Source organism: Chenopodium album, chromosome 16 (genome assembly GCF_948465745.1).
Source record: "Chenopodium album chromosome 16, dcCheAlbu1.1, whole genome shotgun sequence".
Taxonomy (NCBI): Eukaryota; Viridiplantae; Streptophyta; class Magnoliopsida; order Caryophyllales; family Amaranthaceae; genus Chenopodium; species Chenopodium album.
In genome coordinates this window covers 5,005,769-5,029,288 of record NC_137849.1, presented here as the reverse complement: position 1 = coordinate 5,029,288, position 23,520 = coordinate 5,005,769, and the positions used below count along the sequence as shown (strand labels likewise).

The window sequence follows — 23,520 nt, the reverse complement described above, 5'->3', positions numbered from 1 at the left end:
GTGTAAAAATCAACTCTGAAAAAACCATTGTTTTGAAACATAACTAACCTAATTTGACATGAGAAGTTTAAGATCTAATTTTAATCTGTAACCAACCTTAACTTAAATCAAATTTGGATTTATTAAGCCGATCCGATTCACGGATTCAGCCAACACTGATTTGACCTGACTTGAACACAACCTGACACTAAATTGACTAAACTTGAACTGAAATCGACATCTGTTGAACCCGATTTGAATAATTCAACGTGACCCAAAATTTACTCGGACAAATTCCCAATTTAATCTAATCTGTTTTGACACGACTTGATTCAACTCGAAATGATTGTAACCAGTCTCGATTTCAAACCAAAAATATATTCAAACCAGCCTATTATTTATTTAACATAATCAAACCAAACCTATTATTGACCTTCCCTACTTTTACTTAAACATAATTACTTTGATTATGTAATTGTTTGTTTTATTAATTTTTAAAAACTTTTTTTTTTATTTTTACTTAAACATAACTAGACCATATATTTGGCTATCATCTATCAAAATGTCATTAGTTTCATAACTAATATAATTACTTAATTTATGTCATCGATTATTGAACCAAACTTTACAGAACCAAAATAGTCGATCTAAAATCAACCCGATCAAAAGTCATTTGACCCGAAATTAATCCATTCACCCCTGTTTTGAACCAGAAACTAATTTATGACATGTCAAATTCAACCAATCACAATGCATCATTTAGTTAAATAATTTATGGTAGTCGTATTTTAGATGACCGCTGTAAAATCGTGCAATGTTACTTTCTTCAAGTGTGGAAAGAGGAGTGCGGTGTTGACCGTAGATGGTTAACGTGGACTTGTTGGAGGTGAAACTTCAGCCATTTCGATATCAAAATATGCGGGAACGATGTAATAACGGTTTATTTTATTAAGGGAAATTATCAACGGTGACCCTCAACTTCTGCTACGCACCAATGGTGACCTCCCTCTTTTTTTATTATACAAAATTGAGCTTAAATAAAAATTTCATCTCACTCATAACCTTATTTCATTAAAAATTAGCTATGGTTAGATTTATAATTACAAAAGAAAAGAAAAATTAAAAAAATTAATCATAACCACCCACCAACTGCCCAACCACAACCAGCCACCATCGTCGGCGATACTACCCCAAGTTCCTCCAATTGTTGGCGATGCAACCCAGAATCTCCCGACCGTCGGTGATGATGCGCCAACTCCACCCTAAATACCGCCAAGCCAGATTCCCAAATCCCCGCCCACAACCCTCCTTCCCTCTCCTCCATATCATACCGTCACCACCATTAGATCACTAATATCGGAACCTAGACCACCCCCAGACCACCAAACCCTCTCTCAATCTCCTTCCCTCTTCTCCAACCTCTCCTCTACCTTCTCTCTCGATCTCTTTATCTTCTTCGACGGTCTCCACCCAAAATAAAAACATCAAACACTAAACCCACCACGCACCTGTCCTTGAGACCTCGACCAAAACCAACCCACAGTAAGGCGGCGAGAATCGAAGGTCAGAGGAGAAAGTTATGAGGTTAAGGTTTGGGTCTAGGTAAATTGGTGGTAAGAGGAGAATCAAAGGTCAAAGGAGCGAGAGGCGGCGTTTCAGATGAGGGGGTTGGGTGGGAGGTGGCTCCGATGAGGGTGGAGGTGGTGCTGAGTAGATCTGGTGGGGATGAGAGTGGAGGTGGTGGTTGGGTTGGTGGTTTTTCCTTTAAGTGTTTTTTTCCAAAGGTAACCGTAGTTAGTTTTTTTTTTTAATTAATTAACTCTCATTAATGTCATAAGTGAGATAAATTTTTTAATTGAGTTCATTTTGTTTTATTAAAAATGGGAGGTTATAATTGGTGCGTAGTAGAAGTTGAGGGTCACTGTTGAGAATTTCCCCTTTATTAAAGACTTCTATTGTTTTAATGTAGTGAAGAAATTAATTGTGGTTCTAAAAATGATACATCTTTTGTAGCCATGTTCATAGGATAGTTTTAGTTGTCATTAGGCTTATTATCTCCATAATTTGATTGATGTTAGTTTTTGCACTAGTAAAGGATGCAATTCCTTCAAATTACGGATCAACAATCGTATGTGTACAGTACAAGCCATTGAAAAGAAACATAAAATTCAATAAATCCAAATTTCACGTCAATATGCAACAAATTAAAAGGAAAAGTACATTACAAGCAATACAATTACTACCCCTTAAAGCCAGTATAAACTTGTAACACCGTAAGAATGAGAAGTACCACCAAATATATCACAGAAATGATTGACCATGGATGATTGAAGTAATTCTTCCTCAATATAGCCTGCCATTTGTTCCATCTAGTAGTAGCATGTGCATTCAATTTTCGAATAATAGAAGTTTGGAGTATATATCATAATATATGTAGTCATTCTGTTCACGATAGCTGTAACCTCATCATCGCTCCCAAGCCAATGCTTGATTATTCCATGCTGAACTAGTATTTGCACGTCTTCAGGAGTGTCGATCAATGCATCAAGGAAGAATACATAGTCGATAAAGTAAGAATCAGTAAAGTAGTGGCATTGCTCGAAAAATATGATGCTGCGAAGAATAGCTTATGTGGTGTCTTGAATCGTCAATGTTGGAATATGTAAAACTCCGTTGGTATATCTAATATCTAGTAAATTCGTACTATCAGTTGCAACAAATTTTATTCCTGCAGCCTTCAGTTCTTTGGCACTAGGAGGAAATTGAGACTCTTCATTTTTGTTTTTGGGTTCAGATGATTATGACTACGTTTGGAAGGTAAGAAACATAGCCTTACTTCATCGTTTTGTCGAAAAAAATCCTGATTTCGTGCTGGAGGTAAGCAACAAATTCTCAAAAAATCGACAAGATGCTTAATATACGACGCCTCACTTACTTTCTCTCTACCTACAATAAGCGCGGCCTCTCTCCCAGGAACATAAGTTTCACCTATAAAATTGCAAGTTAGATCCTTGAAGGAAATGTGGGTCCGAGTATCAGCTCCACCAAAAGCTTCATATAATTTATTAAGAACGAAAAAGGGAAGTTGATTATCTTCTAGAAACAAATCTTGTTCGACTTTCACTACCCATGCTATTTTTTTCTCCATAGGATCCGTAGGGACGGATAATTGACTATTACTATGAAGCATAATGTAGTAGATGATAAATGCAGCATCGATCAACAACATTTCAACAAACTCATCACTCGAAAGACTTATTGTTTCTTCGTAGTAAGAACGAGCTTCACCCTCCCATTGTTTTATAATGTCAATGTATTGGGCTAAACTATATGCTCGGTCACCATATTTATGGATTCCGAGCTCTAGGAAGCATTCGAGGTGCCTCAATTTTAGCTCTTCTTTTTTCAGAGAAGATTTTTTGTAGTAAATTGGACCAATTGAAACAACAGAAGGCTGATAACTTTCTCTATTTACCTTGCGAATATGTTCAGGCACCTTATAAAGGCAGTGCGTAGATAGAGATATAGGCAATGATCTAAGTTTGTATTGTATTGAAGATTTCACATTTTCAGTTTGAGCTGCCATCCCATGAGTTCTGTAAGAAAAAATTATGTAAGTTGTTGATTTGAAACAAGTCTACAAATTATCTAAAATTATAATTAATTAGCTACTTAACATGCAAAAGATTAAGAGAAACGGAGGGTGGATCGGGTATATGAGATTATATGTAATGAGCGTATTTTGTGACTCATATGTAATGAAAATTATGGTCATGTGATAAACAAAAAAACAATCTCGTACAAACAATACATTTTTCGACGACTAGATAATATTAGACAATTAGTAGACCAACTTTAACGTATAAAGATATAACTCACAAGATAAATGATAGATTAAAGAGGAGGAAAATCAATGTACCAGGATTATATGAAGAGCATTAAGACCGTACCGACCGGTTGATGAATAACAAAGAGATGAGTTGAATATATAGTGTAGCTAAGGTATGATATGCTGAAACTAATTTTTCATATTAAGTAATTTGTATTATTTCATAAGACAGATAAATTATCTAACCATATATATGTGAGCATAGCTAACTAAGTATTAGTGAACCACGTAAATTAATGTGTTATTGTATATTTCACTAATCTATGTTACATCTTTAATATCAAGTATAATATAGAATTAGGTTTATTTTATGTTGAAGTCCACTCGTAGAGTCTTTGTTTGTTAACAATAACAACTGGTTTCAGCTAAAATAGTGGATCGTTATTAGTTCGTTACCATATTTAACTTTGTAAATTCTCGGATCCCCAAGTCTAATCAATGATCTACTCTCGCACTTATAAATTAAAACTCATGCCAATGTTCATACAATATGTTAGGGCCTGTTCTCTTACGTTGAAATTCAGTTCAGTTCAGTTCAGCTGAGTTCAGTTCAGTTCAGTTCAGCTCAATTCAGTTTAGTTCAGTTCAGTTCAGTTCAGTTCCTAATTTCCTTCTCTTATAAAATATTCATTTCAGTTCATTTCAGTCCAGTTCAGTTCAGTTCAGCTGAGTTCAGTTCAGTTCAGTTCAGTTCAGTTCAGTCAATGAGAACAGGCCCCAGTCAACTTCTAACTATATTTATTTTTTCCATATTTTTCTCTGTATTACTAAGTACGGAGTACATGGAAATATATTTAATAAATATATTTGTAGTCGTGCACAACAGCTCTTAAACAGAGATTCCGCTAATCCGGCAAACACATGCATGTCTTTGGACTAATCTTTGTATATATAATGTGTAGTTAATTCTTATCATATCCATAATCCATAACTATTATAAAAGTGCAAAAGTAGCTACTGTAGCTTATGAATAGTAATTGTTGGTGCTATTACTTATGCGCCCTTGAATTCAATGAATTGCCAATTTTACCCTTTATTGTTTCTGCTTCTTTGGTGGTCTGACTTTTGGCAGATGTCTCAGTCAGTTGTCTTCTTTCTCTCTCTTAACTCTTAAGTCTTCTTCCTTCTTCTCCTCTCACTATATTTCTCTCTCTTCCCGTTTCTCCTCTCCCCGCTCTTACTCTCTATCTCCTCCATTGGAGCAGTTTCTGAGGTACAAAACCAAAAAAATTATGATTTAATTTTGTTTATTTCTGGTGTTCATCTCTTCTATTGGATTTTTTCCTTTTATTTGACTGATTTAATTTTTGTTTATTTCAGGGTTTTTCCCGCATTTGATTCTTACCCTTTTCTATAATCTAGATTTTTGTTTTTATTTTTTTTATTTTATGCCTTTTTGTTGTTTTAATTAGTAAGGATTTGGGAGATTGATGATTTCATCAGGGTTTTTTTTTTCTCCTTCGTATTACAGGTTCAGGTAATGGTAATTTGTGCGTGAAAAATAACTTCCTCAGCTTCAATGGACGGAAAAACAATCAGTAAAACCAATAATCAGTTCCGCCCCCATTTACGACTCCCTTCCCAACAACAAAGGCCTCCTCCGAGCAGGTACTCAAAATCAGTAATTGGTACTATTCACAAGCTATTGGTGCCATTTACATAGATACCCAAAATCAGTAATTGGTACTTGATTTATCTGTTTATTTGTTTAAAGAATTTTTTGGTTAATTATGGGTTATTGATTAAGGAATTATGGGTTATGTATTAAGGAATTATGAATTAATTAAGCTAAAATTTTGTTAATGGCATTGGCAGAGTTGAATTTAATTTGAGTATGGAAGTAATTGATTAACACTTATCCAGCATAAATTATTTGCTTAGGAATTATTTTGTGGGTATTACATTTTTTTTTTGTGTATTTCTCAGTGTTAGTTTCTAGCTATGCTTAGGAATTATTTTTATTTCAAGTATAGTTGTTCTAATTGCATGCTATTATAATAATTTTAAAAACATATACATGTTTAATTTTCAAGGCTTATTATATATGATTTCTATTTAAAGTTGATGCAATTGAGTTAGTCTTAGTATTGAACCTTAATTTTATGAGCTTGGAGAATTTCTGCTCTATTTAGCTTCTGTGCAAGTATCATGATAATTGTTGTTGTGAGTGACTATAGCGGGTAGCTGTTGTTTAATGATGTTGCCGCTGTTATTATGGTGCTGTCCTGTTATTGCTGTTCTGTTCGTCCAAAAATCATCAACCTGAAGTTGTTTTTAGCTCATAGTCCCTTCATCAATGTTTTAGATCTTGAAAAATTATTCAATCTAGGCTCAAGAATTTATCGATTTGGAGTTGTGTGCTAGGAGTTATGCCTTCTGGAATTTACTGTGGTCTGCTACCATGGTTCTATCGCAGCGGGCTGTTATTGCTCATTTGATGCCTGTGTGGTGGTGTTGTGTTGAGTTGGTTGGGGTGTTAAAATGAATGCTTGGGCTTCTCTTATTTATTTTGTCTTTCCTTCTTCCATTTATTTACACATTAGTTATAAAGTTAAAATGTGACCAATTTTGATTAATGACTATTTGGATAATGACTAATTGATAATTTGCTTAAGTCATAAGGATTATTGTATATGTAAAAAATAGAGATTTGATTTCTCAGCATTCTAAAGTTAGGGGCCTTATTTATTTTTTTGATTAAATGTCTAAGTGATTATTTTCTTAATGAAGGTTGCTAGATAATTTGCTCTACCAAGCAGAAGAGTCAAGAATCCTCGCGTTACCATCTTGGAGCTGTTGCTTTTCGGTAAATTTTCATTTAAAAAAAAAAGAATACTCTAATATTTTTTTATTAAAAGATTGTATGATTTCAAAATTGAACTAATTGTTTTGAATTACCTTCAATGATTAAATCTTTATAACACACTCTTGATCCAAAATGGACAGCCATGTATTACTTTATTATAAATTATAAGTAGAGTGCTCAACGATCCGTATAATTTCGTCTGTAGTTTATGTAATTATGAGCTTAAAATCTTGTATTATACTATCATTACACTGTATGCTTTTGATTAGGGATCAATACATGTTTGTTAACAGATAAAACAATGAGGTATGCTTGCAAAAACAAGAAAACTATCTCAGTATTGATCTAAGCTTGTAACATACTATTCTGTGTTAACTTTGTGGCAGAAGTTATATGATGATACTACAAGTGTGATATCAAGAATTCCTTTTCAACTAAAATATTTGGTTTTGGTTAATTGAAGTTCTAGTCTGACTCTTTCAGGTTTATACTCTAAGGTAGCAACCGCAGCTCATTGCATCAAGCATATAGCGACGACAATCATGACTTCAAATGCAACAGGTTGCTTTTCTTTATCTTGTCCTTCAGGCAAAACAAAATGTGTGCTTCAAAAAAGTTCACCGATATGTAGTACGGAGTAATAATATTGAGCTTTGTAGCTTTTTAGCTTGTTCTTTTACACATTTTGAGATTCATTTTTTATGTCGGGAATTTTCTAGGCCCAGAATTCTATATTCTTTGTAAATTATCTTCTGATCGTGTGCTCTATATAGCTTGGTTTGATTCTTGTCAAACTGGTTGTGTTAATATGTTCTTTTGGATACATGTATAGTCTATGAATATATTCAATTTGTTTTGTTCTGGATAATTTGGAGTGGAAGTTGTTGCATGTTAAATTGTTAATTGGTTGTACATTATGCTCTGTTTTTTTTTTCCAATAGATGTACATTAAGCTTTTAAGGGTGAAAGAAAGAGAGATGAGCCAGGAGGAGAGAGAGAGAGATAAGGGTCAGAAGAGAAAGAAATAGAGCAAATAAGAGAATGAGGGGCAGGGAGAGAGAGATAGAGTGATAAAGAGGGGAATGAGTCTGGAAAAGGAGAAGGGTCGAGAGAGAATAAGAGAGAGAGGGAGGCTTACTAAACCCTTTGAGCTATACTAGAAGAGTGGATAGGTTGGAGAAAAAAGGAACAAGAAGGTGAAGAAAGCAAGGATGAATAGAAAAGAGAAATGAGATAAGAGTGATAAAAAGAGAGATGAGTTGGGAAAGTGAGAAGGGTCGGGAGAGAATAAGAGAGAGAGAGAGAGGGGCTTACTAAACAATCCATAACCATTATAAAAATGCAAAACTAAATACTGTAGCTTATGAATAGTAATTTCTGGTGCTATTACATAGATGCCCTTATAATTAATGAATTGCCCAAATTGCCCTTGCTTAATCAATTGCCTTTTGTGATAGCTGTAATTGAGAGTAGGCCCCTTGCTTCTAGACCGACTTCCCTCTCTCTGTTTTCATCTTAGAAGGAAAGGGTCAGAGAATTTGATTAAGCAAGGAGAGAGAAACCTAGAGAGAGAAAAATTCAGCAACTCAAGACCACCGATCATCGCTTTCGACGATGGGGCTTCGATTCTTCTCAGCGTCCGAGGTTGTGGAAGATGACTTTCCGATCGTCACATTTATCAAGTTCGATCTTGTTTCTCTCTCTTGATTTAGTTTCAAATTTTTGGGTTTGATTATCGTGGATTTTTGCATATATGTTCCTGTTGTTTTCGATATGTTCAATGTGTATTCGAATTTTTTTGGTTGAATCTTTGTGGGTTTATTTCAGCAAAATCACTTCGTTTTTATTGGGGTTTATTTGATCGATTTGTTTTTGATATTTTGGCTTTATTTGGTCGATTGGTTTTTGATTATTTTGGGGTTTATTTGATCGATTTGTTTTCGATTTTTTTACTTAATTTGGTCGATTGGCTTTCGATTGTTTTGGGGTTTATTTGATCGATTTGTTTTCATTTTTTTGTCTTTATTTGTTCAATTGGTTTTCGATTATTTTAGGGTTTATTTGATCGTTTTGTTTCTGGTTTTTGGTTTTCGTTTTTTGGGTTGAATTTGAGTGACTTATCGTTCTTTTGGGTTGAATTGTCTGATTCGTAGTTGAATTGTTGATCTCTAGGTACAATTCTTTCTCTCCTTTCTCTTCTGAGGTTTCTCCAACCCTCCACTGAAGCAACTCCTGGACTTTCCACTCCATTGAAGAAGCTTGAGAGGTTATTTGATGATTCTTTGATCTCCAGGTTTGATTCTCTTTTCTTTCACTCTCGTGTTCTAATTGTTTGAATAAAGCCAAAAAAATCAAAACTTTATCATATAGAAAACTTATAATCATTAATAATAATGGAAAAGAAAAGCAGTAAATTTAAAGGGCTGTTTAGTGAACTAAGCTGGTTTTTGCAAAAAACTTTGGTTAAACCATTTCTTCTTTTGATTATGTCTACGTTGATTTCCACGCTCCTTAGTGTGGTCACTGCAAGAGTTTCTCTCCTGAGGTATTCCACTTCATTTTTTGGATTGAATTGAATGATTATAAGTTTTCTATATGATAAAGTTTTGATTTTTGGTTAAATTGAATGATTATAAGTTTATTAGCTGATAAAGTTTTGATTTTTTTTTATTATATTATATGCTTTTTGGGTGATAAAGTTTTGAACTTTTGATTTTTATGCTTCTTGGATTATAAACTACTTTTGATTATAATTGTTTTCTTGGATGATAAAGTTTTGATCTTTTTGATTTGGCTTTGCAACTATTCTGGGTTGTCTTTGGTCTTCCCTATAATGTTGAGCCTTCACTACCAGAAGCATGTGATAGGTTTGAGCCTTTTTCTCTTATCTGCTTACCTCATTATAAGGTAAGTGTTCTACATTGGTAAGTTTTGAGTTGCTACTTGTTGGTACATAATTGGCATGCTTTGTCACTTTAGAAAGAGTAATTACCAGTGAATGTCAACATGTAAACTGATGATCCTGAAATTTCTTTTGCTAAAGTAAAGGTCTTTATATTGGCTTCTAATCCATGGATGATGATGTTTAGGAATCTAGGGCATCCCTCCCTTTCTACACATACCCCTCCACCACCACCACCAGTCCACCATAGTAAAATAAGTCTTGATAATGTAACCATTTGAAGTGACTTTTCAAATATTGGTACAACTCGATCTATTGGCATACACTAGAAATCAAAGTTTCTCTGATCAAAATGAAAAATAAGTAATGCCTGATCTTTTTCCGTGCTTACTATCTCTTTTTTTGTTTACAACAGACTTTGTCTTGCTTTCATGGGTAGAACATGGAGGCTGGTTCATTCATTGGGAACTCTTATCTTAAATGCCAGTCTGCATTATTTCATCTCATCAGTCATCATATTGTAGATGCTGATAGTTGGGAAAAAGCTTATGAGTGTATCTCTTGCAGTTATTAAGATACTATATTATGACTGCTGTTATGCTCTTAAACTAAGCTAAAATTTTGTAGAGTTGGTGGATTTGCACTTGCAAGTTAATGCCAAGTACATTAAGATTAAGACTTTGTTGTTGACCTTTGAACTATGCGTCTATATGTTTTCCATTTCTATAAAACTATACAAGTATATATGAAATATATATTTGTAATCTTTGAACTGTATTTTTATCCGGGACAAAGGTCCTGACCATGGAACATGAATATGATTTTCAGTACCTGGTGGACTGCTGGTAGATGTATAAACACTATGAAGTGCTAAACTTCTTTATTGTGTACTTTGTCTCTGAAGAGCTTAGTAATTTTTTATTGAACAATCGAGGACAAAATTTATAATTTTTTTGTTGCTGCTGGTTCAGGTTTTGTACTTCATTATCAGTCATTTTTACTTGATCTCGGGTTTTTGCATATTTTATTGTTGTCCTGTTTTAAGCTTTCAGGAAGAGCTTAGGCAACTATGCTTTTATGCTATTTTGTTCCTTCCATTAAAGAGCATGGTGTACAGAGATAACAAGAAGAAAGTAGCCTTCAGATTTCTGACCCATCCCCCCCCCCCACCCAAAAAAAGAGAAGTATAAAAACACACACTTTTGCACACCCCAGTCATAGCATCTAATTTTTTATATTTTATGTATTTATATTTATTTATTTATTTATTTTTATTTGGAGGTCCTAGATTATCCACCAATTGAAAGGTCCTCTGGTACTCCAAGAAAAGCTATACATGAGGGGTATCAAGAACAAGTTTTTTGCAAGAACCAGAGTTCACTAAACAGCCCTTTAAATGTACTGTATCAGTTACAAACTCTAACAATTATAATTTTCAATAGAAGAACCACTCGAAAATTTTCTACTTTAAATAGTCTAACAAACATGTATACAATTCTTTTATATATTTTACATTTAATCCATTTTACATAACTTTAACCTCTAATATTGCATTTCCTTATTACTAATCCTTATTACCACAATTATTTTAAAATAAAGCTCTTCGATATTATTTAGGTACTCAATAAACCATATTATGTTCTGAAATAATATCTAAAGCAATAGTATACTTTTTTAATAATCATTAAATTCTAACAAATTCTAAATAACTTCACTTATAACAATTGTTTTCCATACATATATCTCCATAGAAACTTTATCACTATTCCTTGTTAGTGCTTACAAATTCTTGTATCCTTGCTATTACAAAACCCGAATACAACCACGAATATTACAATAACCGAACACAACTACGAATTTTACTTATCTTACAAGCTTTATCACTACCCCTTCTAACAACTTATAAATTAAAACGCCTCTATAATTACTTAACCTAAACAAAATCACGAAGACCTCAAAAGGAACAATTTCACGAATCATACTTATCTTGTCGTCGAGGGAGCACGCGCAACGCGCGTGCTCCAACGACTAGTTATTATAAGTATTGAGAGTTAAGATGTGAGTGTTAAGGTTTATAAGGGAAATGGGTTGATTGAATTGAAGGTATAGGGTGTGTTCGACAAATTATAGCTGTGAAGGTAGATGTTAGATATATGAATGTAGATGTTAGGTGTGTAAGTAGTTAGTTGTCAACAATCTGTGAATATAGATAACTTAAGTATGAGTGGTTGTCATTAAAATAGCAATTATCTAGCTGTTACGTATAAAAATCAATATTTAATTTTTAAAATTTCAGATTAAATTTTCAATAACTAACTCAAAAGCCACCTATAATTTCAAAAGCTATTATTACTAACTTTTCATAAAAGCTACCTTCACAACTAAAAGCTACCCTAATCACTACTTTGCCAAACACTCACATTTTTTTTGTTAAGTAGTTGTTTGACTTGGTCAAACCACTAAAAGCTACTCAAAAGCTAGCGCTGAACACGTCCTTAGTAAGGTAACATATTACTATGAATATGATTCAACACCGTGAATATGATCCAAGTCTCTGATTTCATTGCAGTAGCTGACATGGCTGCCACATCGGCAAGAATCTTCAAAATGTTGAGCATTGGCAATGGCAGTTGGACTACTTGTAGATGAAAGCTGCAATAGTCTGTAAAAGAGTAAGCACAAAAAGTATGATTGCAGCGATCACTGACATAATTGCCCATGGATGATTGAAGTATTTGCTCCTTAAAATAGCCATCCATCGATGCCTACGGGTTGAAGCGTAGTGATATAGATCATTGCCGACATCAATGTAATAATTCTTGCATGATGTCAGCACATTTTTGCCAATATTGTTGAAAAGCTTTACAACATCATCATCACTTCCGAGATGATTACGAAAAATTTTATTTTTAACCAACACTTGCACGTCTTCCACGGTGTCTATCAATTGATCAAGGAAGAGAATATAATCAATGAAGTAAGAATCTCCATAATAATGGCACTGTTCAAAATAAACCAAGTTTCGCAGGTAAGATTCTGTGTCATCATATATAAATAATTTCGAAATGGTGAGTATCCCGTTAGCAAATGAAACATCAAGTGGATTGTCAGTTTCACCTGCCACAAATGTGACTCCTGCGTCAAATAGTTGCTTGGCAGTGTAACAAAGACGACGAATAGAATCATCATCATCAGTTTTCGTCTTGAGATGACGCTTACACAGCCTACTACATAGTGATGACGGACAGATCAAAGACACCACCTTGTGCACGCATGAATCCGAATCAGCTGTTGGATTTGTATTTGGTTGGTTGCGCAATGGTGTGCTCAAAGAAAGGTAACAACACATCCTTTGGAGATCCAACAAATGTTGAATGCTTGATTCATACGTAATTTTATTACCTCCAATAATACTCGTAATAGCCTTTATTCCAGGGATATTACAACTAACCGAGTATGTGAATGCAATAGTAGCATGAATAAGAGTATTAGGTCTTATGCAGATGTTACCAAATGCTATGTCAAAGAATCCCTTGAGAACAAAATATGGAATTTGGTTCTCCAACCGAAATAAATCAATATTCGCTTCATTCATTTGTGCTTTTAAATTATTCCCAACTAAAGGTTCATCAAACTCGGGAAAACTTTCGCTCAAGAATAAGTAGACCAGGAATGCAGCATCAAGCACTACCATTTCAACAAACTCATCGCTAGAGAGTCTACTTTCTTGCTGATAACATTTGCGGATTTCCTCTTCCTTATTCCTTACATATTCAATGTAAGGATTCAAGTTTTGACAAGCATTCTTGGGATGTCGAAGGAAGCTATTCAAGTAAATCCATTTAACCTTTTGCATGGGTTCTAGTTTTGGATCTTTATAGAATACGGGGCCAATTGACATCCTTAAAGGCTGATAAAAATAATCATGCCCCTTCAACATAATTTCAGGAACTTTATAAATGCACCAATTCTCGTTTAAGGAAATATTCAAGGAGTCCAGCTTGTTATGCATTGAAGTTAGCACTCTGTTGTTTTCCATCTGTGTTAATTGTAAAATGTAAGTATATGTCTAGTTTATTCACATAATTTAACTTAATCAATACGTGGAGCAGACTTTTCAAATACCTAATATATACGAAGGTCGCATAGCAATGATAACATATGCTTCACCTAAGACGGAGTAGTTCTTATACCTTCCAATCTTTCATGAAATTCAATTTACTACTTCAACTGGAAATTTATTTTTAGTTTTACGTTTGGGGGTTGATTTAAGAAAAATTTGGTGGGACTAAGGCCATATTTTTTTCCCATAAAAAATGATACTCCCTTCGTTTTTTTTTCTTTCCATTTTAAATCTATCATTATTTATAATAAGATGAGAATGTCTTCTTAATTACTCTAAATATATACTGCCTTCGTTTTAAATACTTGCTCCACTTTTCTTTTCTGGCCGTTTTTAAATACTTGCTCCATTTCTTTCTTTGAAAAGCTTTTACAATATTTAATTCATTTCTCACAATTAGTGGACCCAACATAATACTCTTTCTCCTCCCATTCTTCCATTTTTTTTTTTTGCTTTTTACAATTTTTTATTTTCTCAACTACCCCACTACCTCTATATTTTATTACTTTCTCCAATTTCTCCTAAAATTCCGCGCATGGAGTAATGGAGCAAGTATTTAAAAACGGAGGGAGTAGAACCTAATGTAACCATATTGAGTTTAATTTTTTTTTTTTTTTAAATTTTTGAAGGAATATTGAGTTTTTTTCAATTCATCTAATTGAGTAGTTTATTAATATTTAGCTGTCAAGTTTTTTTTTCCAACTAATATGCAACTAATTAAAATATTATTTATGTCAAAGACTCAAAGTGATACATTGACAATGTACACAGTCAAAATGAGTAGAACATTATGAAACAGGGAGAGTATTTAATAAAAAGAATTAAATTTGTAAAATAGTTACTTCAACCAAAATAAGTTAGATTTAATTAGTTTTAAAAAGTTTAGATTTAGTTAAATAAATGAAAAATACACTTTAATAATCACAACTATGGACGATTTACTTTTAATAATCACAAGTAAAATTTATTATCTAATAATCTAAGTAGGGATGTCAATGGGGCGGGGCGGATGTTGGCCTTCCCATCCCCATCCCCACCTAATATTTTCATCCCCATCCCCATCCCCACCCCCGCGATGGGTCCAATTTTCATCCCCATCCCCGCCCCACCGAGTACAACTCTAAAACCATCCCCTCCCCACCCCCCACTTGGATATCCATCCCCACCTAATCCCCACCAAAGACCCGCCTAATCCCCACCCAAGATCCACCTAATCTCCGTATTTCAAATACACAATCCTACATAATTAATTCGAATTATAAGATAAAACATTCTACACACATTTTTGTGTCACAATATAAGTGTCGTAAAAAGTATTATAATTAATATTGTATTTCAAGTAATTATTTTATAAATAGTATAAAAGTATGTAATTTTGCTTTAAAAGATATATTGATGTGGGTATGAGGTGGGGATGGGGTGGGTATGAAGTGGGGCGGGTGGGGCGGGGCGGGGATGGGGCGGGTACAACTCAAAATCCACCCCCGCCCCATCACCCATGGTGGGTATGGTTTTTATCCCCATCCCCGCCCCACCACCCGCTAAACCGAGACCCATCCCCGCCCCACTGGGGCGGGGATGGGGTGGGTCTCCTACTTGACCCGCCCCACTGACATCCCTAAATCTAAGTATGGGGTATGAACGTAGAATAATTGAAAATACTTAAGTCAAAGCGTGGTACATATATATTACTGTATAGACATGGAAATATTTTTCCAATATTAAAATATGGATCCTTTTCAAACAGTACCTCAATAATTGGAAATTCAGATTGATACTTGAAGCAGACTTTCGGATTTGGATTCCTTCTTGAATGCTACAGCAATATTCAAAATTAGAGAAATAATGGTTGGATAGTAAAGATTCAAAAATTTTAAGAAATATTAACAAAATAAATAAATTGAGTGAACCAATTCAATTTACCTTGTTGCTTATTCACACTACAGAGTTGTGAGTGAGGAAGTAGTGAGCAAGAGAAATATTCATTTATAGGCTGCAAAAAGTTCTGGAGTGACGTACGTAACGCCGTTAAATGCTGATGCAATAATATACATTGTTTTTCACAAATTTTGAATAAGGTGGTCATTTATTATTTTATTGTAAGACAAATAAAGATACCCTTGAGGTATTTGCACCTTACTTCGTATTATTTTAATGATAAACTATACGAGCGATGTATTTTTTCAGAGTCAGACCCAGTTGATATCTGATATCAACAAACTTTTGTTAATATCACCAGTTTTTCTCTCTCCTCCCCTCACATGCATGACCAATTTTTCTTTCTCTCTCCTCCATTCCCATGGCCACTACTTCCTTCTCTCTCCTCCATTCCCATGCACAAGGTCGACCACATACGCGGATCTACACCGGCCTGCCGGCCGGCCAAAAAACGACACTCTAGTAGCAATTTATGAAAATTGGGGCCATACAAAACCTTTAGGGAAAGGGATTTGCTCGTACTTGTGGTGTTACAGCGGTCGAATGTTGGTGCAGCGGCCTGTGGTGGTCGGCTGGGGTCGATTCGTAAAGGCTAGTGAAGCTAAAGGTGGTGCTGTGGGTGGTAGCTAGTGGTGGTGCGGCGGTCGTGTGGTGGTCGGCTGGGGTCGATTGGTGGTTGGCAGGAGTCGATTCGTGAAGGTGGTTGATAGATGGGAGAGAAAAGGGGTGTGGTTGCTAAAATTACAAAATTAGCCTTGGTGTGGTAGCTAAATTTACAAAATTCGCCTTGATATTAACAAGTTTTGTTGATATCTAATATCAACTTGTATTTACTCATTTTTTCACACTATAAATTGGACACAATTAGTATTCTAATTTCTATATTGCAAATATAATTTTTGAAAATTTTAATCCAACATAAAATAAATATTTTTCGAGAAACTATAAAAAATAAGAGTAAAAATTACAAAAAATAAAACTAAAAATTTGATAATTAAAAAAACAAGGTTGATAATAATATTTTATCGCAAATATAGTGTAATATAATTAACTAGTTGGATAAAAATACGTTAATTATGAACTATATAATCATTAAAATATTATGATAGTCATATTTCAAATGACTACTATAGAATTTTCAATATTTCGAGCGGAACAGGTGGGTCGAACCCAGCCAAAGGCCGATAAAGTCTTATTTGTTGTTCCTCTTTTCATTGAATTGCACAAAAAATACAATAATTTTGTAAATCCTAAAATTTATAGAAAATTTGTCTATCTCCTTATACATGAGATGCCGGCCTATATACAATAATCGTCTGGTTTAACAAATCATAACATTTGCATCCTCTATATTTGGATGATGGGTATGAGAATATATCCAAAAAATAAATGCATCCGAATGGGTTGAGGGAGTAATTTATATAATTGATAAAAGGAAGCCTAAAAAGGGTATATATAATAACACAAACTATAACATCAAAATATATAATTCAGAATATGATGTTGAATAATCGCGTACAATTATAGGAAGGTTACGAGTAAGAGAATTGTATTTTGGGACTTGTTTGGGCAAGTGTTCAAAAGGTATGTTGCCGTTGTTAGAGCATGATCAATACCAAAAGGAAGGCATCAAGGAAGCATATGCAAGACGGGTACAAATTTTTATTTTAAATAGAAAGGTAAACAAAGGTAATTAGAATTCTCAAAACAATTATGTAACTTATTGTAGTACAAATTAAATTATTTGTACATGGTTCAAATTGTATGTTCAACTTTATTTTATTTTTTTGGAGAAATGTGGGTATATAATACTAAAACTGAGATAGTTTTTGTAAGGGAAATGATTTTGGCACACCCTAAATTGATTTTGGCACACCCCTATGTGAGAGCACAATATTTTATGCTCTTCTCGCATAGGGGTGTGCCTAAATCAATTTAGGGTGTGCCAAAATCAATTCCCTTTTTGTAATCTATAATTAGTATTTAAAAACACAAACCACAAATTACTCATATGTCACATGTAACCACAAATCACTTATATGTCACATGCCACCTTCTTTACCCAAAAAAAAAATTTCATGTTTTTATGCATTCCGTATCTTGCAAATTTAAGTTAGGAAATTAAATGTTTCAACTAGACCAAAATAAAGTCGTAGTCTTTTCATATCCTAAACTTAAAATAAAGTAATAGTAAAAAAAAAAAATTAAGTTAATTAGTCCACATTATATAAACATAGAAAGTACAATAAAACAATGCTGACTCATACAACACAAATAATCAACACATTACAAAGAAAATATTATAAGTAATAACCCGTGCATAGAACGGGTCAGAAAGTTAGTTATTTACTTAGTTCTATAACATACAAGTGATACAAACTCTCATTGTCACGTCTAAGCCATCTAATATTCTTTCAAGATTGTTTTTTGAATAAGAACACCAAAAGATGGATAAATCAGATAGATTTGGGAATATATACCAATGTGAAATTACCACAAGAAAGTCGAATAATCATGCAGAAATTGAACATGTCCTGTCATGTTCATTTAGGAGCTGCCCATAAATTGATCACTATGTGCGATAACAAATGGCCTGGCATCAACGCACTAGAAGATAAAATCATAAAATGGAAATTCACAAGACTAGTGATATTTGCACCCCAATTATCATTTTTGTGCACCGATTTTACTCAAAACAATCCTGACACATCTCTCTAATTGGGACTTGGGGTATGCGGATAGCAAATCAAATGGTGCGGGAATCAATTCTCGTACCCCCACACATGACTCACAATAAAGGGAAGATTGAGCATTAGGTCTTTCTATTGTTACGCTCTTCATCCCTTGCATTATATTCCTTTTAAGGTGTACTTTTGAAATTATTATATTATCTTACTTGGATTTTTTTTATACCTTATTAGACACGATTCACATTATTCAAAGTAAAAAATCAGTACATTTAAAGAAAAAATATAATAAAATTTAAGTTCATTAACTTGAGTTCAGCAAAAATAATCATAATTTAGTAAAAATGATTTCAGCTCATTTTAAATAACGCTAAGTAAACAGAGCCTAACTCTACCTACAACCTGGTGCACACTATGTTTTCTTTGCTTCTTCAAAAGTTTAATTACACTACTAGAAAATAGGGAAATAGCGACGAACTGCTTCCGACGGACCCATTATTTCGTCGGAAAAATGGAAATTTCCGACGGATTTTAATTCCGTCGGATATTTCCGACGAATTCTATAAATCCGTCGGAATAAAAATCCGTCGGAATATATGTGCTTTCCGACGGATATTTCCGTCGGAAATTACTTTTTCCGACGGATTTATAGTCCGTCGGAAATTACTTTTTCCGACGGAATTTTCCATCGGAATAAAATTAAAAAAAAAAACCTAGAAACCCTAACACTTATGTTTTATTTCCGCCTCTTCTCCCTTTATCTCCTTCTCTTTGTCTTTCCTCTTCTCTCTCCTCTCCTTCTCTTATGTTCCCCATTCTCACTCCTTCTTTCTCTGAATCTCCTGCTCATTCTCCTTCTTCTTTATCTCTCGTTCTCCTTCTTCTATCTCTCCTCTACTTTACTTTCAATTCCTCTCTTTCGACCACCTCAAATCTCCCACCACCACCGACATCAACAACACCACCAGCAATAACGACATCAACAACACCAGCAATAACGACATCAACACCACGCATCAACATCAACAACAATTTTCATCTTTTTCGCCCTTTTCCTCTCTTTTCATGCTTAAAACAAAGGTTTTCGGGTCAAATTCGACCATGAAAACTCTATATCTAGAGTTTTAATTGTCGAATTTGGCCTCTTAAAACCAATTTCAAGGTTATTTGTGGTCAAATTAAGGTATGTAACTCTTTTTTCAATTTTGATTTATTTTGTTGTTTTACTGGATTTTTTTTACAATTTATGGTGGTGGAATGAAGGTGGTTGTTGTTGGAGTTCGGGTTTTGGTTGTAATGCTTAAGGATTTTAATTTTTTTTTTGTTAATTTTTGGTAGTGACGGTGGTTTTCGGTGACCATTGGTGGTTTTTAGGTGGGTGGTGGGTGGTTTGCTTAGGTTGGGGGGTTTGGTTTGGGTGGGCTGTTGAAGTTCGGGTTCAGGGTGTTGGGATTTTAATTTTTTTTTTCTTCTTTTTTTTGTTCATTTTTTCGGGTTTTGGCGGTTGTCTGATGTTGGGTTTTGGCGGTGGTTTTAGGTGGGTGGTGGCGGTGGTCTGTTTTCATTTCTTGTTAATTTTTTTTCATTTTTTTTTGTTAATTTTTTTTCGTTGTGTTTTCATTTTTTGTTGTGTTTTTTTTTTTCGGGTTTTAAGTTTTCATTTTAATTTTTTTTGTTTTTTTTTGTTAATTTTTTCGGGTTTGGTGGTAGATCTGGTGGTTGTGGGTGGGGTGGTAGATCTGGTGGTTATGGGTGGTGGGGTGGTTCTAGACTGCTGATACGAGTTAGGGCCGGGGTTGGTGGTTGTGGCGGTGTCTGATGTTGGGTTTTTTGGTGGTTGGAGGTGGTGATACGCCGTGCCGGTGGTGGCGCGGCGTATTTTTTTTAAATTTCAGAAAAGCAATTTTCGACGGAATTGAATCCGTCGGAATTGCAGTACCTGGAAATATTTTTCCGGCAAAAAATTCCGTCGAAATAGTGTTTTCGACGGAATTTTCGTCGGAAAAGTTCATTTTTCCTACAACTACTTTTCCGACAACCTCTTCCGACGGAATTCCGTCGGAAACCCTATTTCCGACGGATTTCAGGGTGTTTCCGAAAGAATTTTTCCGTCGGAATTTAGCCTATTTCTAGTAGTGGAATTTTGCTCTATGGGAATAATGGGATAATCGAATACGGACATATGGAGTAAGGGAGTAAGTTTTGAAGCGTATACCACATTGTTCAAGGTTAATGGTGGGGCCAGTAAAGAATAATACGGATCGCCTTAGCTTGAATTGGAATATGTTGAAACCCATTGTACTCCACTTATGAGTGTGCCACATTGGAGAAAGAGGAGAGATGGTTTCACTTTATAAGGTAGAGGAGTACCTCCTACTATTGCCAATTGGTTTTAGTATGGAAGCTCCAAAGCCTTGTTTGTGGACCAAACTCTCTTCCTCCTCGTTCGGGTTACCCAGGCCCATTTCATATTGTTTCGAAATTTAACATGGTATCAAAGCCCAGATTGTGGGTCTCTTCTAAAAATGGGTATTTAATCGCTACTGATAAGGATTTATTTCGACAGGATGTCCAGCCCCTAAGAGGATTGTTGATCTGGCCTTATCCATTTAGCTCTAAAGTTCTAAGGACACTTATAAGTGAGGGGGAGTGTTGAAACCCATTGTAGTCCATTTATAAGTAGTGTCCCACATTGGAGAAAGATGAGAGATGGTTTCACTTTATAAGGTAGAGGAGTACCTCCTACTATTGCCAATTGGTTTTAGTATGGAAGCTCCAAAGCCTTGTTTGTGGATCAAACTCTCCTCCTCCTCGTTCAGGTTACACAGGCCCATTTTATATTGTTTCAAAATTTAACATTGTTTACTGCATGCCACCAATGAAGTTACAATGACGAGCAAATTACCTTAGGATTTTAGAGGTGTAAAAATCAACTCTGAAAAAAAACCATTGTTTTGAAACATAACTAACCTAATTTGACTACTTGAGAAGTTTGAGATCCAATCTTAATCTGTAACCAACCTTAACTTAAATCGAATTTGGATTTATTGAGCCGATCCGATTCACGGATTCAACCAACACTGATTTGACCCGACTTGAACACAACCTGACACTAAATTGACTAAACTTGAACTGAAATCGACATCTGTTTAATCCGATCTGAATAATTCAACGTGATTCAAAATTTACCCGACAAATTCCCAATTTAATCTAATCTGTTTTGACACAACTTGATTCAACTTGACATGATTGTAACCAGTCTCGATTTCAAACCAAAAATATGTTTAAACCAGCCTATTATTTATTTAACAAAATCAAACCAAACCTATTATTGACCTTCCCTACTTTTACTTAAACATAATTACTTTGATTATGTAATTGTTTGTTTCATTAATTTTTTAAAACTTTTTTTTTTATTTTTACTTAAACATAAGTAGACCATATATTTGCTCCGTTCTTTTATTATTGCACCATAAGGGTTTGACACATATTTTTGGTAGTGGAAAAAAGGATGAGAGAGAAAGGTAGAATTACAAAATTGTCCATGTGATTGTATACACAAATAAAAAAGTATGGGTTGAAAAGCAAGGATATACTAGGTATTTGTAGTGTGAACACAAATATTTCTTTACCTAAAATGGATATGGTGCAATATTTGTGAAACTTCCTAAAAAGGCAAGTGGTGCAATAATAAAAGAACGGGGGAATTATTTGGCTATCATCTATCAATATGTCATTAGTTTCATAACTAATATAATTACTTAATTTATGTCATAGATTATTGAACCAAACTTTACAGAACCAAAATAGCCGATCTATAATCAACCCGATCAAAAGTCATTCGACCCGAAATTAATCCATTCACCCCTGTTTTGAACCGGATACTAATTTATGACATGTAAAATTTCAACCAATCACAATGCACCATTTAGTTTAATAATGTATGGTAGTCATATTTTAGATGACCGTTGTAAAATCGTGCAATGTTACTTTCTTCAGGTGTGAAAAGAGGAGTGCGCTGTTGACCGTAGATGGTTAACGTGGACTTGTTGGAGGTGAAACTTCAGCCATTTCGATATCAAAATATGCGGGAACGATGTAATAACGATTTATTTTATTAAGGGAAATTCTCAGCGGTGACCCTCAACTTCTGCTACGCACCAATGGTGACCTTCCCCTTTTTTTTATTGTACAAAAATGAGCTTAGTTAAAAATTTCATCTCACTTATAACCTTATTTCATTAAATATTAGCTATGGTTAGATTTATAATTAAAAGAGAAAAGAAAAATTAAAAAAATTAATCATAACAACCAATAACCACCTACCAACTGCCCAACCACAACCAGCCACCAACTTCCTAGCCACCACTTGCTAGCCACCATCGTCGGCGATGCTACCCCAAGTTCCTCTGATCGTTGGCGATGCAACCCAGACTCCCCCGACTGTCAGTGATGATGCGCCAACTCCACCCTAAACACCACCAAGCCAGATTCCCAAATCCCCGCCAAGCTAGATTCCAAAATCCCGCCCACAACCCTCCTTCCCTCTCCTCCATATCTCACCGTCACCACCACTAGATCGCTAATATCAAAACCTCGACCACCCCCAAACCACCAAACCCTCTCTCGATCTCCTTCCCTCTTCTCCGACCTCTCCTCTACCCTCTGTCTCGATCTCTTTATCTTCTTCGATCTCCGCCCAAAATCAAAACTTCAAACACTAAACCCACCACGCACCTCTCCTTGAGACCTCGACCAAAACCAATCCACAGTAAGGCGCGCGAGAATCGAAGGTTAGAGGAAAGAGTTATGAGGTTAAGGTTTTGGGTCTAGGTAAATTGGTGATAAGAGGAGAATCGAAGGTCAAAGGAGTGAGAGGCGGCGTTTCAGATGAGGGGGTTGGGTGGGAGGTGGCTCCGATGATGGTGGAGGTGGAGGTGGTGTTGGCTAGATCTGGTGGGATGAGAGTGAAGGTGGTGGTCGTTGGTGGTTTTTCTTTTTAGTTTTTTTTTTTTTTTTCAAAGCTAACCATAGTTAGTTATTTTTAATTAATTAACTATCATTAATTTTTTAATTAATTAACTATCATTAATGTCATAAGTGAGATAAATTTTTTAATTGAGTTTATTTTGTTTTATTAAAAAAAGGGAGGTCACAATTAATGCGTAGCAGAAGTTGGGGGTCACCGTTGAGAAT

At 34.7% G+C, this 23,520-nt stretch overlaps 1 protein-coding gene, 1 long non-coding RNA gene and 1 pseudogene across 2 annotated transcripts; 1 reads left to right on the top strand and 2 right to left on the bottom strand.

Annotated features, from left to right (window-relative positions):
• Window positions 1-1,672: 1,672 nt before the first annotated feature.
• Window positions 1,673-23,347, top strand: LOC145584751 (uncharacterized). The gene is made up of 2 exons (XR_014100406.1): window positions 1,673-1,716; window positions 23,298-23,347. It is a non-coding gene; the product is annotated as an uncharacterized LOC145584751 (long non-coding RNA).
• Window positions 2,219-3,565, bottom strand: LOC145584749 (UPF0481 protein At3g47200-like; annotated as a pseudogene).
• Window positions 11,913-15,655, bottom strand: LOC145584748 (UPF0481 protein At3g47200-like). The gene is made up of 3 exons (XM_081641546.1): window positions 15,623-15,655; window positions 15,450-15,515; window positions 11,913-13,615 (listed from the first exon to the last, which is right to left on the bottom strand). The coding sequence occupies exon 3, from the start codon at window positions 13,613-13,615 to the stop codon at window positions 12,212-12,214; it is 1,404 nt and encodes a 467-aa protein (XP_081497672.1). The 5' UTR covers window positions 15,450-15,515; window positions 15,623-15,655; the 3' UTR covers window positions 11,913-12,211.
• Window positions 23,348-23,520: the final 173 nt, after the last annotated feature.

Excerpts from the sequence above, each read along its gene's own strand:
- LOC145584748 (XM_081641546.1), bottom strand. The coding sequence starts at position 13,615 with ATGGAAAACAACAGAGTGCTAACTTCAATGCATAACAAGCTGGACTCC.